The sequence below is a fragment of the Alligator mississippiensis genome, chromosome 14 (genome assembly GCF_030867095.1).
Source record: "Alligator mississippiensis isolate rAllMis1 chromosome 14, rAllMis1, whole genome shotgun sequence".
Taxonomy (NCBI): Eukaryota; Metazoa; Chordata; order Crocodylia; family Alligatoridae; genus Alligator; species Alligator mississippiensis.
Genome location: NC_081837.1, coordinates 535,034 through 547,399, shown reverse-complemented (window position 1 = coordinate 547,399; position 12,366 = coordinate 535,034). Strand labels below are relative to the sequence as shown.

Below are 12,366 nucleotides of genomic sequence, written 5' to 3'. Positions count from 1 at the left end.
AGCTTCCCAGGACTCTCTTAAAGTGGTCTGCTCTTGTTTTTGATTTTGCGCTTGTGTCACTGGATTTTATTGGCTTTAACCCTGCCCTTTCTCCAGCTTCTGAAGCAAACGCCCCCTGTTTGCTCTGGACTGAGAACCAGCTACTCCCAGCTCTGGCATAAGTTCCCTGAATGACTTTGGGCAAGCTGTTTCCCCCTTGGTGCCTCAGGTCTTCCTTCCCTATCTTGCAAGGGGTGTGAGCCTTTTTGTAAATAGCTTTGAGGTCCCTATCTGGAATGTGCTACAGCAGCATTAATAGAGCAGCAGCTTTAACTCGGCAAGAGACTTGCGAATCGATATCAGCATCCAGGAACTGGTTGAAGCCATTAAGGGAGTGATGAGGACACAACTAACAAGAATAGCTTGATGTGCTTAGTGCACGGGGCAGCCAGGACTGCCCTAGGCGTCTTACCAGCGGTACTCTGCACAGCCAGGGGAAATGCTGGGAGGGTATAGGAGGCAGCTGTACCAGACCACATAATCTGGGGTTGCCCTGGAATTTCTCCCTGGTGGGCTGCAGACCTCGCTCCTCAGGCAGTGAGAAGTGTAGCACTGGCTTTTGTATACATGCAGTGTTCCCTACAGCCCCTCAACTAATGGAAAGAAGAGGTGACTTAGAGAACAGGGGGCTCTGATCTGGAAAAGCAAATCAATGACTCCCCATTTCTTCTGGTTCACTGCTTCTTCCCCGGTCACACCCAAAGGGGAGACAACCCCCTCGCTGAGCGGCGATGAGATGAGCGGCTGTGGCCTTCTGGGAAACTGTGAGTAGAGATCTGTGGAGATGACCTTGTATTTTTTGCCCCCATTATGCACACATGAGGCTGAGCAGTGTTGGTCATTAAAAAGTAAAATTCCTCTTCCCATGTCATTGTTTCCTTCTCTTCAGGATTTGCATTTGGTACCAAAATACTTTCTGTGGCAGGCCCTGGGGTAATTCTTCCTAAAGCTTAGTCTGTACAAGAAAGTGGTACCAGTTCAATACTTCTTGGTTTTAAACCAGTTCAGTTAAGCCCGGATTAAGAGCTGCATATATCCTAGTGGGTTAATCCAGGCTTATTTTGGCAGAGCATAAATTAATCAGGGTTTATTTACATACAGAGTTGCAGCAGTTTAGTGAAAGGCCGGACTTTAAATCAATGTAGCTAACTCCATGTAAACCACCGTGGAGTCAACTGAAGGTTTCAGGCCATGCGGCTTAGGCAGTGTTAGGCTTTATATACTTCTTATAAAGGCCATGCGGCTTATTCCCTTCTGTGCCTTTAAGTTCATCACGGGGGCACAGAAGGGAATTGGTGAGGATTTATTCACCAAGGCGCCCCCGGGGGTTACAAGAAACAATGGCCACAAGCTAGCAGAGAGCAGATTCAGACTGGACATTAGGAAGAACTTCTTCACAGTTCGAGTGGCCAAGGTCTGGAACGGGCTCCCAAGGGAGGTGGTGCTCTCCCCTCCCCTGGGGGTCTTCAAGAGGAGGCTGGATATGCATCTAGCTGGGGTCATCTAGACCCAGCACTCTTTCCTCCCTATGCAGGGGGTCGGACTCGATGATCTATTGAGGTCCCCTCCGACCCTAACATCTATGAATCTATGAATCTATATCATGGACATTCAGTATATCACTCATGAACTTACTTTGGTGAGCAAGTTCAATGACATTTCCAGGCCTGAAGTTAGCAAGAAATATTTCTGTAATCACTTCACCCTCTGGGGAGATTGCTGCACAGAGCAGAGGCCTGGCTGTCTAACATGGAGTCGGGCCAACACAGTACTAAATGGTGCAAGATCATTGACCTGAGGTGAGAGGGCTTGAGCCTGGATATCATTATTACTTTCCACTCTCCTCTTGAGACCCTCAAAGCCCTGTGCAGTATCTCATGGTTTATATCGATGTAGTCAATTGTTTGTTAAATGCATATGGTACAATCAGAGCAGGGGGTGGTCACTGCTCTGTGGAACAGTGTGAAGATAATTGGGGGAAGGATGCACAGGAGGAAAGCAAGAGAGTTTGGCCAAGTGAATGGAAGTAGGAAGGAAGAAAAGCACATTGCTCAGGGTGTTGAGGATGAAGAAGAGCTTGTGTTCTACAGACAGTGTGCTGGAGTGCAGAGGTGTGAAAGGGAAAGAAGTGACTTTAACTTGGTCTGGAGTACAGCAAGGTGGGACTCCAGGAGCCTGGAGAGCAGGAGGGTGCTATAGCCAAGGCAGGAACTACCTTAAGTATGGACAAGTGCCTCTAAGTGAAGGAAGGGCATAATTCAACTGAACTGTTCCCTGTGGGCTGGTGCTAGACCCTAGTAAGAGGTTTGGATTCCTGTGGTTTTACTTGTTACTTACATAGTCCGGTAATTACACCCTCTTATTGAAGAGTAAAGGCCAGCACATGGGTCACAGGACTAGGAATTATTCTTAGATGTTTTCCCCTCTTAGACTTGGAGTCTGCATAAAACATGCATGCGTCTGTTGGTAATTGCAGGGTTGGGCTAGCTGCTTTTTTATGTACTCTCCTATGTCCCCAGAGTTCATAGTCAGTGAATCCATCTGCTTCATCCTGTACACGATCAAACCTGCAGGACATTCAGTGAGGAAGGTTCCCTCAGGCAGATTCCCCTCTTGCACTATGTCTGAGGCATGACTCTTCAGGAATAGTTACTATGTGAACAGGGAAGCGTTGAGAAAGTGACACTGCGGCTTTGTAGCTACCATTGTGCAAAAAGATAATGGCAGGAGTTCTTCCTAAAAGCTGGATGAGATGTGACACAGGCTCTACCATGAACAAGAGTAAGTGGGTTTGAAGAAGCCCTCAGAGCAGCAAGGCTAAAGTAATCCGGATTTAGCTGCTCTGGGAGCAATTGCTGTTTCTACAAAACATGAATCTGAGGCTGCAGCGTTCATCAAACAACATGGTGAGCTTTTTCAGAGTAGGGATCCAATGAGCCGCCCCAACTTTAGACAGAAGTGAAGTTCTGGGTAGGCTGTGCTCAGACTGGCACAAGGCAGCGTGATTCAGTACGAGGAGAGAGACCCTCCTCCTGAAAAGCGGTGTGGGCATGTTGCATCATTCTGCATGCCCAGAAGCACCCTGTATGGTGGATAAATCGCACATAGGCTGTACCACACCCGATTATACCCCTTACCCGTTATATTCAGTAACCCGCCACTAGCCAGTACTAAATGCCACCCTACCGCGCCTGGTCAGCTGTGTGCTGCAGACTTCTGCAGTGTTCGGTTCATGCTGACTGGCATCAGGGTGCCTCTCCCTCCCTCTGGCCACCTACAGCACTAGACTCTCTACGTGCTGCAGCTGTGTCCCACACGTGAGCAGGACGCATCTGTACTTACTGGCCGTTAACCTTATTCCATGGCCTGTTGCTCTGATGTTGTGTCCTGGGTAAGGGAAAGGGTCCAGCCGGTTCTCATACGCTCTTCATAACCTTACCCCCTTAGTCAAGCCCAGCCAGCCCTCTTCTTCCTTCAGTTTTCAGTCCTCTGCTTGTTTGCTGTCCTCCCCTTCCCCTTTCCTCTACCTGCTGGGTCTCTCAGGGTGACACCTCAGCCAGACAACTTCTGCTTCACATGTTTATTAGTCTGCTAACATAAAATTACTAAAAAACACTTTACAAAAGATGCCTCAAAAATCCAGTGTGGCCCAAGTCCCCAGACACAGAAGCGTTTTCCAGACAGAAGGCTGGTGGCGAGGACAGAAGGAAAGTCACCTGCCTGCTTGCCTTCCCACACCAAGGCCCCATCCGACAGGGCCAGGGCAGGGTTGCTTAAAGAAACTTCAGGCGGGGACGTGGCTGTGACTCACTCCCAGGGAGAAGACTGCTGCTAACCCATCTGACGTAGCTGCTGTTTGTCTCGCAAGTGCAGATGTTACTGACTGCCCCGAGAGGAGGATGTGGGGGGCTCGGGGAGAGGCAGCCTTGACCTCTCTGTTGTCCAGGTTGTCAGAATGATACTAGACCTCGCGGGTAGCAGGGCTGCTGCTCGAGAGCAGTGCCGAGGGGCAGGCCTGCGCAGCAGCGGGCACTCGGGCAGAAGTAAGGCAAGGAGAGGCAAGCCCCCTGGGTCAGCCCTGTAGGGGTGGCCCAGAGAGGCCTCCTCGCAGGGATGCGAAATGAGTGGTCCTCTGAGGCAAAGGCTCAGTGTCTGACGAGAGTCCAGGCAGGAGGAAGCCTCCCTTCAGCGCTGAGGCCTCTGGAAAGTGAATCTAAGCAGACTGAGCTTCTCAGGGCTGGCACAGGGGACTGCTAGAGGGGTCTATAAGAAACCAGGGAGGGGCTGCCTCCGAGGACCGGAGCAGAGAAGGCCCTTAGAGGAAGCCCCAGCAGGAGAGGCCTCCCTTGGCTAGTACAGAGGGTCCAAGAGGCAGCAGTCCCAGGAGTCCCTTATTTGGGGGGGGAGTCTTTGAGGCCAGATTTCACATCAGACACGTCTTCCGGCTCTTTCCTCTGCTGGGCAGCGCTGGGGTTGGGGTTCTGGATTTTGCCCACAAAGAGGGGGATGCCCATTGTCTCCTCAAAGATGATGAAGAGAAAGGGTCGGTCAAGGCTAAAAGTGGACAGTGACCGTGACAGCATAATGCTGGTGGCAGCTGATGCCTCCACCCCTTCCTCTGCCAGCTCCAAGGTAGACTGGTGCTGGATGCTTGACACCAGGAGAGGCTCATCGGTGATCTTGCGTAGATCAGGGGCTGAAAATAACTCCTTGAGGCCTGAAATGAAACCAAACCGGAGTCAAACAGGCACCCGTCTGCTGTCCGGCGCCGTGCCGTGGCATGCCATTAGCTCCGGCATTCCCTTTATCCCTGGAGTGGAAGAGGAAGCGGCAGCCTGACCAAACTGTTACTGCGGAGTTACACAACACCAGGCTCTGGCTGGTGAATCATAGCAGATTCCAGAGAAGAGAACAGGCAGGCAGAGAAAGCAAACAGAAATCTCTAGCCAGATTCACCAGTCCATCCCTGGTGGGAGAGGCAAACAAACAGTTTTCATGCAGACTATCTAGCCATCCTCTGGAGGATTTAATGCTCTTGCCTACACCTTAGTACCTGAGCATTTTTCCAATGAAATCAGTAGCAATTCTAAAAGCTCCAGATGGACTTCATGCAGTTGCTGACACCTCTTTTCTGAGGGGAAAAAGCTCTGCTTGGAGTATTTGTTTGTTTGTTGGTAGGTGTTGCTTGTTTTTAAATTGGTCGTTGGGTAGAATGAGGACGCATACCGCAAATCTCGTTCTGGCTATGCTGGAAGTGTTTTTCCAAACAGGAAGGTTTCCCAGTATTTCATAAAGATATTCAGCTTCTGTTTTTAATCTCATCTGGAAGTTCATTCCACACCCAGATCCCTTCAACAAAGAGCACACTCTGCCCTGCTTTCACACTGTCTTGGCCCTTGTGATCTACGTCGTCTCGGCAGTTCATACATCCCAACCACTGGGTTAAAAAAGGTACAAAGTAAGCAAGGGAAAGTGTTGGTCTTTGATGAGGCTGAAAGTGTGATGGGAAATAAAGAGTGGGGAGATCAGGAGACTAACAGATGTCAGGACTTGCACAGTTGGTGCAAAAAAAGGAGAGCTACATTTTTGCACCAACTGCAGCTGCACCTTGTTGGGGAATAAGGTAAAGGCAGTTGCTAACGGGCAGAGGAATGCAGAAATGAAAGTCCTCGAGGCTGCCTGGAGCAAGTTTGGTGGTGGGGGTTGACATAGGGATGGTGGTTTTGAGTTTTGGTGCACAGATGGTAAGTGGGCTTGACCTTACCTAGTCTGCTGAGGACTTCGTTGAGCTCCAGCTTGTAATCTACGTGCATTTTGGGCATCTTCACCAGGGTGGGCTTCTCTTTGGGAAAGCGGCCACGAAGCTTGTCATGGCTGACGTTCTGCAGCACCTCCGAGACATTCCACCCAAACTGGTTTGGGACAATGGCTACAAAACTCATGTTGCCCTTAAAGGGAAACCTGGCCACCTGGAAACAAGCCAAGCCAAAGAATTGGTGGAACAGGAAACAAGCAAGCAAAGGCCCTGAGCACCTCCATCTTATCCTCAATAGGTTCTTATGTTCTTACACTTGCAGTGGCCCTGCTCCACAGGGATCCTCCTGCTCCCAGTTCCCTTGAGGGGATTCAGTCTCCCTGGTCCTCCCAGACCTGCAGATGCACAAGCCTCATTAGGTCCCATCTAGTATGTGCCCATGGGGTATTTTCCCGGTAGCTTGGAGAGGATAGATTTTACATCCTTTCTGAGGACAGGCTCAAAGAAGGTGTCCTACACCTGCAAGCAGGTGCTGTCTTCTCAGAGCGAGTGGATGCAGCAGAAGAAAGGCAGTGACAGTGGGGCATTGGTACAGCACTTCGCTGCACCCCTGACAGATGCTCACCTGCATTTCCAGAGAGTCCAGTGTAAACCAACTCAGGGAGTATTTCGGGGCTTTCATCATCTCCACAGGGACCATGAACTCATCATTAAGGTGGAACATATCTGGACCTGTCAGGCTGGCATCAAACTTGTTCCTCCAAAATCCTGTCCAGAAACACGTGTAGAAATCAGCAAAGCCAGGCTAGAATGGAAAACCAAGAGAGGTGCCTGCCTATGCTCCTTTCACCCTGCCGTCAGCGCGCAGGTCTGTGGGCATTGCTGTGCAGGGACAATATAAACCCTGCCAGGGCAGAGAGAACCATGACAGCAGGGTGTCCTTATCTTCAGGAGAGACAGCGTGGAGTAGAGGGGTGAGACCGGGCCCGATCAGCCCTGCCCTGCCTCCGCCTGGGGAGAAAGCTGCACACTGTGAGATGAAGCAGTGAATGTCTGTGGCCTTCTCTGAAAATAAAGAGCCTGAGGTCCAAGCTGCATGCTCGTATGAGGGACTCCCCTTGCGTGATGGGCAAGCTCAAGTTAGCTATCAAGGAAGAGGCAGAAACCTGAAGTAGCAACTAGCAACACGGGTGGAGGAGAGAGGCCAGTGGCAGTGACGCAAGCACCGTGTCCGCAGGAGTGGCAGTGGGTTTCTGTGCGAGCTGAGGAATGCCCCTAGCAGCAAGGTACATCCAGCCTGCAGGGATTTAGGGAGGATCTGGGTGCACCTGGCCAGGCCTCAGCAGAAGTCACCTGCAAGAATCCTGGTTGGCACCTGCTGACATATGCACACCCCGCCTCTGGTGTTCGCATTCATCTAATTCTGAGCGAGGGGGGGAAGACAGGAGTCTTCACTGTAGTGATCTGACTGAGCAAGGGGAGCTGCAAACATGCAGGGGGAGGAAGAGGCATCTAGCCAAGTGGGAAAGAAATGAAAGAAGAGCCACTTGGACCCACAAAACTGCTGCATCTGGAGACAGCCAGTGGAGCCATAGCTCTTCTCTGGGAGGGAGAGGCCTGGGGAGCATGCTAGCACACACCTCGGAAGTAGACAGCGTTGAGCAAGAGCATCACCATGCTATCGGGGAGCTGAGACAGGAAGGAGGAGATATGCCCCTTTGTCACCTCCTTTACCCATTTGTTTATGGCTATGAGATCATCCTCCTTGTTTCCAGACAGGGTCACAGGCTTCGCTCCGTAGAATCTCTCCGAGTTCTCCAGAAATTTCTCTTTAACCTCAAGTCCTGTGGGAGAAGAACTGGACATGAGGTCACCAGGCCCTGATGAAACGCACTCAGCAGAATCAGCCAGAGCAGATGCAGCCTGGCTCCCTCAGCAGACAGGAAGGGCGTCCCCGAGGACTGCTTCAGGAAGCAGACACGTCTCCCTTTGCCATCGGCATGCCTGCGTGTATGTGCAAGTGTCACAGACCCCCCAGCATAAAGGTGCTTTTCCCTGCTCTCACCTTTCTGCAGATACAACTGGGAAGCCACGCTGAGCATGGACTCTGTGAGCACGCTGCGGATGCTGCTTAGTGTGTGGTGGAGGCAGGGCACTGACTTCAGGTGCATCGCCTCCAGCAGATGCTTCTCCGTCTGGTTTTCTGCTCCTGAAAAGCAAGGTCAGGTTCCAGTTCACAGTGCTGCCTGGAAGGGATGGATGCCCCTTTGTGACTGGATGGCTTGCATCCTCCCAAGAAGCATTGGTGGCACTCAGCATGGGACACCGAGACCAGCTTCAAGTGAGGGCAGCCCATGTGTCCTGGTTAAAGCAAGCCACAGGATCAAGCTTTTGGGCAGAGGATGCTGTGCTGAACATCTGCATTTTTGGATGCTGACTACCAGTGCTTCTTTGAGAAGGAGCACCGTGGAGCATGAGAGCTCAGCTGTTTAAAATGAAGGCATTACCTAGTGCCAGGTGGGACAGCGCCAGGGTGATGCTGAGGGGAGAGAGGACCATGTTGGGTTGGCTGTTCTCCCACTCGACCTCTTGCAGGAGATCAGCGGTGAATTTCATCAAGCCATCTGCTAGCTTCCTCATTCTTTCCTGAGATATGTTGCAGTTGCTTTCTTCATGATTTTCCTCCTCTTCAGAGGAATCCACTTCTTGTCCTTCCAGCACTTGTTCATGACTTCCCACTGTCCCAGTCACAGGCTCGCCCTCTGGGCTCATGAATTTGTCTCTACACACTGTGGTGGTAGTGGTAGTAGTAGTGGGGGTGGGTGGTAATGTGGGTCCATGAATGTCCTCCCAGGTGTCACTGGTGGAGTCTGACACTACAGCGTTCGACAGGGTTGACACAGCTGCAGGCAAAGTAACGCTGGTGACAGTGGGCTGCAGGTCCTGCCCTGAGGTTCCAGTCGCTTCGTGCCCCTGGGAAGGAACAGGGGAATTGCATTGAGGGGAAGCAGAATGGAGCTGGGGACTCTGATGCTTTCATGGACCTAGCAAGCAGCTTGACCTGGCTGGGAGGCAAATGGTCCCAGCATGTGGTGGTGGGGAAGCCGTGGCATGTGGTTAGCAGGCTCAGGCTCCTGCCTCTGTTGCTAAATGTAAGAGAGGGCAGGAGCTGGAGCAGCCACCTGAGAGGTCAGCTGTGATACGGGCTACAGGGAAGAGCAGAGGGACCGTCTGGTGAAACCAATGCTGCCTCTGAGGTGACGTGGAATTAGGAACCTGCATCCAGCCCCTTCTCAGTCCCTGCACCTACCGACTACGGCATGTAGACATCGCCTTGGGTAGCACCTGCACTGTCTACCTGATACACACGGCCTGGCCCTGGCCCGCCCTGCCTCTGCCCTGCTAACTGTCAGGTCCTGGGTCACGCGGAGGGGCCCTTCTCTGGGCAGTGTGCGTGGTGCAGGGTCTACCACTATGCCCTGCAGGGATAAAGCAGCTATTTCAGATGCCTTGGTTCAGGCTTGGAAAAACAGGACATAGCTTATTCCAAAGAAAGTCTAGGAGAAGCAGAGACATCCAGCACATACACTAGCTCCTCCCTGCCCACGCTCAGGGTGTCTCACAGCCAAGTGAACCCGTGGCTGCGTCTCAGCTTCCTTCAGTTAAATGTCTCCGGCAAACAAGCTTCTCCTGGGCAGGACAAGTCTTCTGGGCCCAGTCCCCTTTCTTCACATAAGCCTCCCCTGTGCCTCCACTGCCTTGCAGTCCTAGTCTCCTCCTTCCACGCCTCTTAGGATGGCAGCCATCCCTGCTGGTGTCACAGGCTCACCCCCTCTCTGCAGAAATATTCCCCCCAGCGTCTATCCCCCATCACCTTGCCTATTCTGCTTCGACCCCTTTCTCTCCTATCCCCCCATCCTGGTTCTGGCGTGTGCAGAATACTGCTCCCCCCCGCTCACAGATGCAGTCACATCATCGCTTCCCCAGCCCCTCTCAGCTAGTTCTCCATTCAGCTCAGCACCCAGTTCAGATCTTAAACTTGGGTGGATTTGTTCCAACTGCTGTCACAGCTCCTGTTAGAGGTCCTCCTTGACTCTCCTTTCCGTGCCGCGCCAGCAGCCTGGTCCGCAGCCACGGCAGTCTGCGGCTGCGTCTCTGACTGTCTGTATTCTTTCGGCTCTCTGCTTCCGCAGCCCTGCTCACTTTGTGGAGTGAGTCTGCCCTTGCTAGCTGTGCACGACAGATTTTCCCTTCAGAACAGCAGGAGGTGAAAGAGGAAGTCCTGGGACCTCCTTGCAGAGATCAGTCTCTCGGCCAAGACGGCTTCTTGAATCCTCATGTACTCTCAGCATTGCTCCTCTGCCCCGAGCGTCATGGACAAAGGGGAACCTGGGTTCTGTGCAACTACCATGCCCATGCAAGCCAGTCGCCAAGCAGTGGTGCTTGCAACTGCTCACCTAAATGACTGAGGCCTCCATCTGTCCAGCACTGAACGCGTATGCTTAGCCTTTCCTGTGGGAGTGGTCCCTCTGCACACGCTAGGATTCTCCTTGCAGAACAGCAGCGTTCTCCCTGAATGCCCTGCAAGAGCTCAGCCTGGCACCCAGCAGCTGCAGGATCAGGAGCAGGGTCGGAGCAAGGGGGTGGCCTTGGATACAGGCCTTTCCTGCCCTTGCCTACAGCGGGTAATTCTCCCCACCTCTCCTGCTGGGCTGTGACTGGGGACTTAGTTCACCAGCCAGTCCCTTCACACACCAGCTTCCATCAGATGCCACCTCCTGCCCACTTGCTTTAGGCTGTTTTTTTCAAACAGCACGAGAAGCGAGATGTCCAAATCCCATTAGTCAGTGGGATTTGGACACCTGGCTCCCAGAGACACCTTGGAGCATCTCAGCCTGAGCAGCTCTGGGACAGCGGGCAGAGAGGGCTGTATGTAGCTGGACCTGCTGTTTCCCACAGGCGTGTGCAGGTGCCACTGGCAGGGCCCACCCTACACTAAGATGAGCTGGGGGAGATTTGGAAATACCCTGCAGTAACCTCAGTTCACTCATTTGGGAGCCAGTCCTGTCTTACCTGAGAGCTGTCCTGGTGAAGTGAAGGGGTAAAATCCATCTCCAGGGCATATGCCAAAGGGCACTGAAAGAGAAAACCCAGAGGCAAAGCTGAAGGGAAAGGGAAGGGGCCTGGATTTGGGCGAAAGACGCACCCTCTGGCCCACTTCCTGCCACATCCCTTAGGATCATAGGGAAGTTGGTCTGGAAGAGACCTCACAAGGTCATCTAGTGCAGCCCCTTCTCCCAGGCTGGGTCAGAGGCTGCTCTTTCCTCTTTTCTCCACCGCCCCTTCGCCCCCATGGCCCCCCGTAGCTTGCTGGAGCATGGATGGGTCTTTCCAGCAAACAGCAGCAGCAGAAGGGTCTGCAGATGGGTGATGAAAATGTTCAGGCCTGCAGAGAGCCCCATGGAAGGAGACTGCAAGACTGAGCCCGTTTAGGTTGAAGGGGTACAAAACCGTGGCCAGGTCCAAATGCGACTCAGGCGCTCCCATACACCTGCAGTCCCAATACACAACTGGGTGGCAGATTTAAAATGGGTAAAAGGAACTTTATTTACACAGTGCCCCACTAGCCCCTGGTGGTCGTGGCCACGAGACATCACCGGGTACCAGGAACGCCTGCGGCTTCACAGAACGGAGGAGAGGGAAGGAGGACTAGACACCCTCCCGCTCAGCACATGAGCCAGCACCCGTCCAAATGGGCCAGACAGAAGTGTGGCTCCATCACTGTCCTTTCTGGGGTTTCTTCTTAGAGCCTTTCACTGCTGGCTGCGCGTGGAGAGTGGACCCTGTCCCGAGCCCACTGGAGACTGCGCGCCCCGTCCCTTGCACTGCCCAGCACAGGCGGAGGAGGTGCCCGGCAGGACAGGAGAAGGGCAGCAACTTACCCATGGGCGGTGGTGCAGAGCAGACAGGCAGAGCAGCAGCAGACCCCAGAGCAGCACCGCCATCCTTCCAGGATGCCAGAGGCAGCAGAGGTATGCGAAGGCACTCCCAGGCCCCCCTACCGCCCGTCAACTGCGAGCAGAGCCTGCCCCGTTCCCTTCTGCAAACAGCAGGAAGCGATTAGCCCGGGGGTGGGGATCGAACTCAGGAGCCAGGGGGAGAAGCGGGGGCTACAGACAAGCTGCTAGGAAGGCCACCCTGGGTGGCAGCAGCAGGCAAGGGGAGCAGGCCCTGAGGCAGCACTGGAGCCCGGGGGGCACTGCTGGACTGTCTCCCCGTGGCCCCTGTTGCCAGCCCCTCTCACCCCAGCCCGGCTGGACGGGAAACTACAGCCTCCAAATGCTCCCAAATGAAATCTGCCCCCCAGAGCAAAGGGAGAGGTGAGGAGCCTCCTTCAACCCCATGTACACTGCACTGGGGTGGGGAACAGGGCTCTCCCATGGTGGGAGAAAAGGGAACCCAGGCAGCCCTGCCCCTGCCCCTGCCCGGGCCATCTCCCCTCTGCAGCCTCCTTTGGCACGGCAGCACCGACCTGCCTCCCCGGGGCTTTGCTGACACGCAAGGCAGGGCAG

The 12,366-nt window shown here is 53.4% G+C and overlaps 1 protein-coding gene across 1 annotated transcript; it reads right to left on the bottom strand.

The window, feature by feature from the left end:
* Nucleotides 1-3,604: 3,604 nt before the first annotated feature.
* SERPINF2 (serpin family F member 2) lies at nucleotides 3,605-11,819 on the bottom strand. The gene is made up of 8 exons (XM_019481188.2): nucleotides 11,737-11,819; nucleotides 10,868-10,930; nucleotides 8,302-8,767; nucleotides 7,860-8,003; nucleotides 7,435-7,638; nucleotides 6,420-6,562; nucleotides 5,804-6,008; nucleotides 3,605-4,756 (listed from the first exon to the last, which is right to left on the bottom strand). The coding sequence occupies exons 1-8, from the start codon at nucleotides 11,797-11,799 to the stop codon at nucleotides 4,431-4,433; spliced, it is 1,614 nt and encodes a 537-aa protein (XP_019336733.1). The 5' UTR covers nucleotides 11,800-11,819; the 3' UTR covers nucleotides 3,605-4,430.
* Nucleotides 11,820-12,366: the final 547 nt, after the last annotated feature.

Bases quoted from the DNA above. Each gene is read 5' to 3' on its own strand.
- SERPINF2 (XM_019481188.2), bottom strand. From the start codon at position 11,799: ATGGCGGTGCTGCTCTGGGGTCTGCTGCTGCTCTGCCTGTCTGCTCTG. The intron at 8,004-8,301 runs GTAATGCCTTCA...CTTGCTTTTCAG, and splicing joins GCTGTCCCACCTGGCACTAG to GAGCAGAAAACCAGACGGAG. The intron at 4,757-5,803 runs GTAAGGTCAAGC...GTTTCATTTCAG, and splicing joins CGAAGTCCTCAGCAGACTAG to GCCTCAAGGAGTTATTTTCA.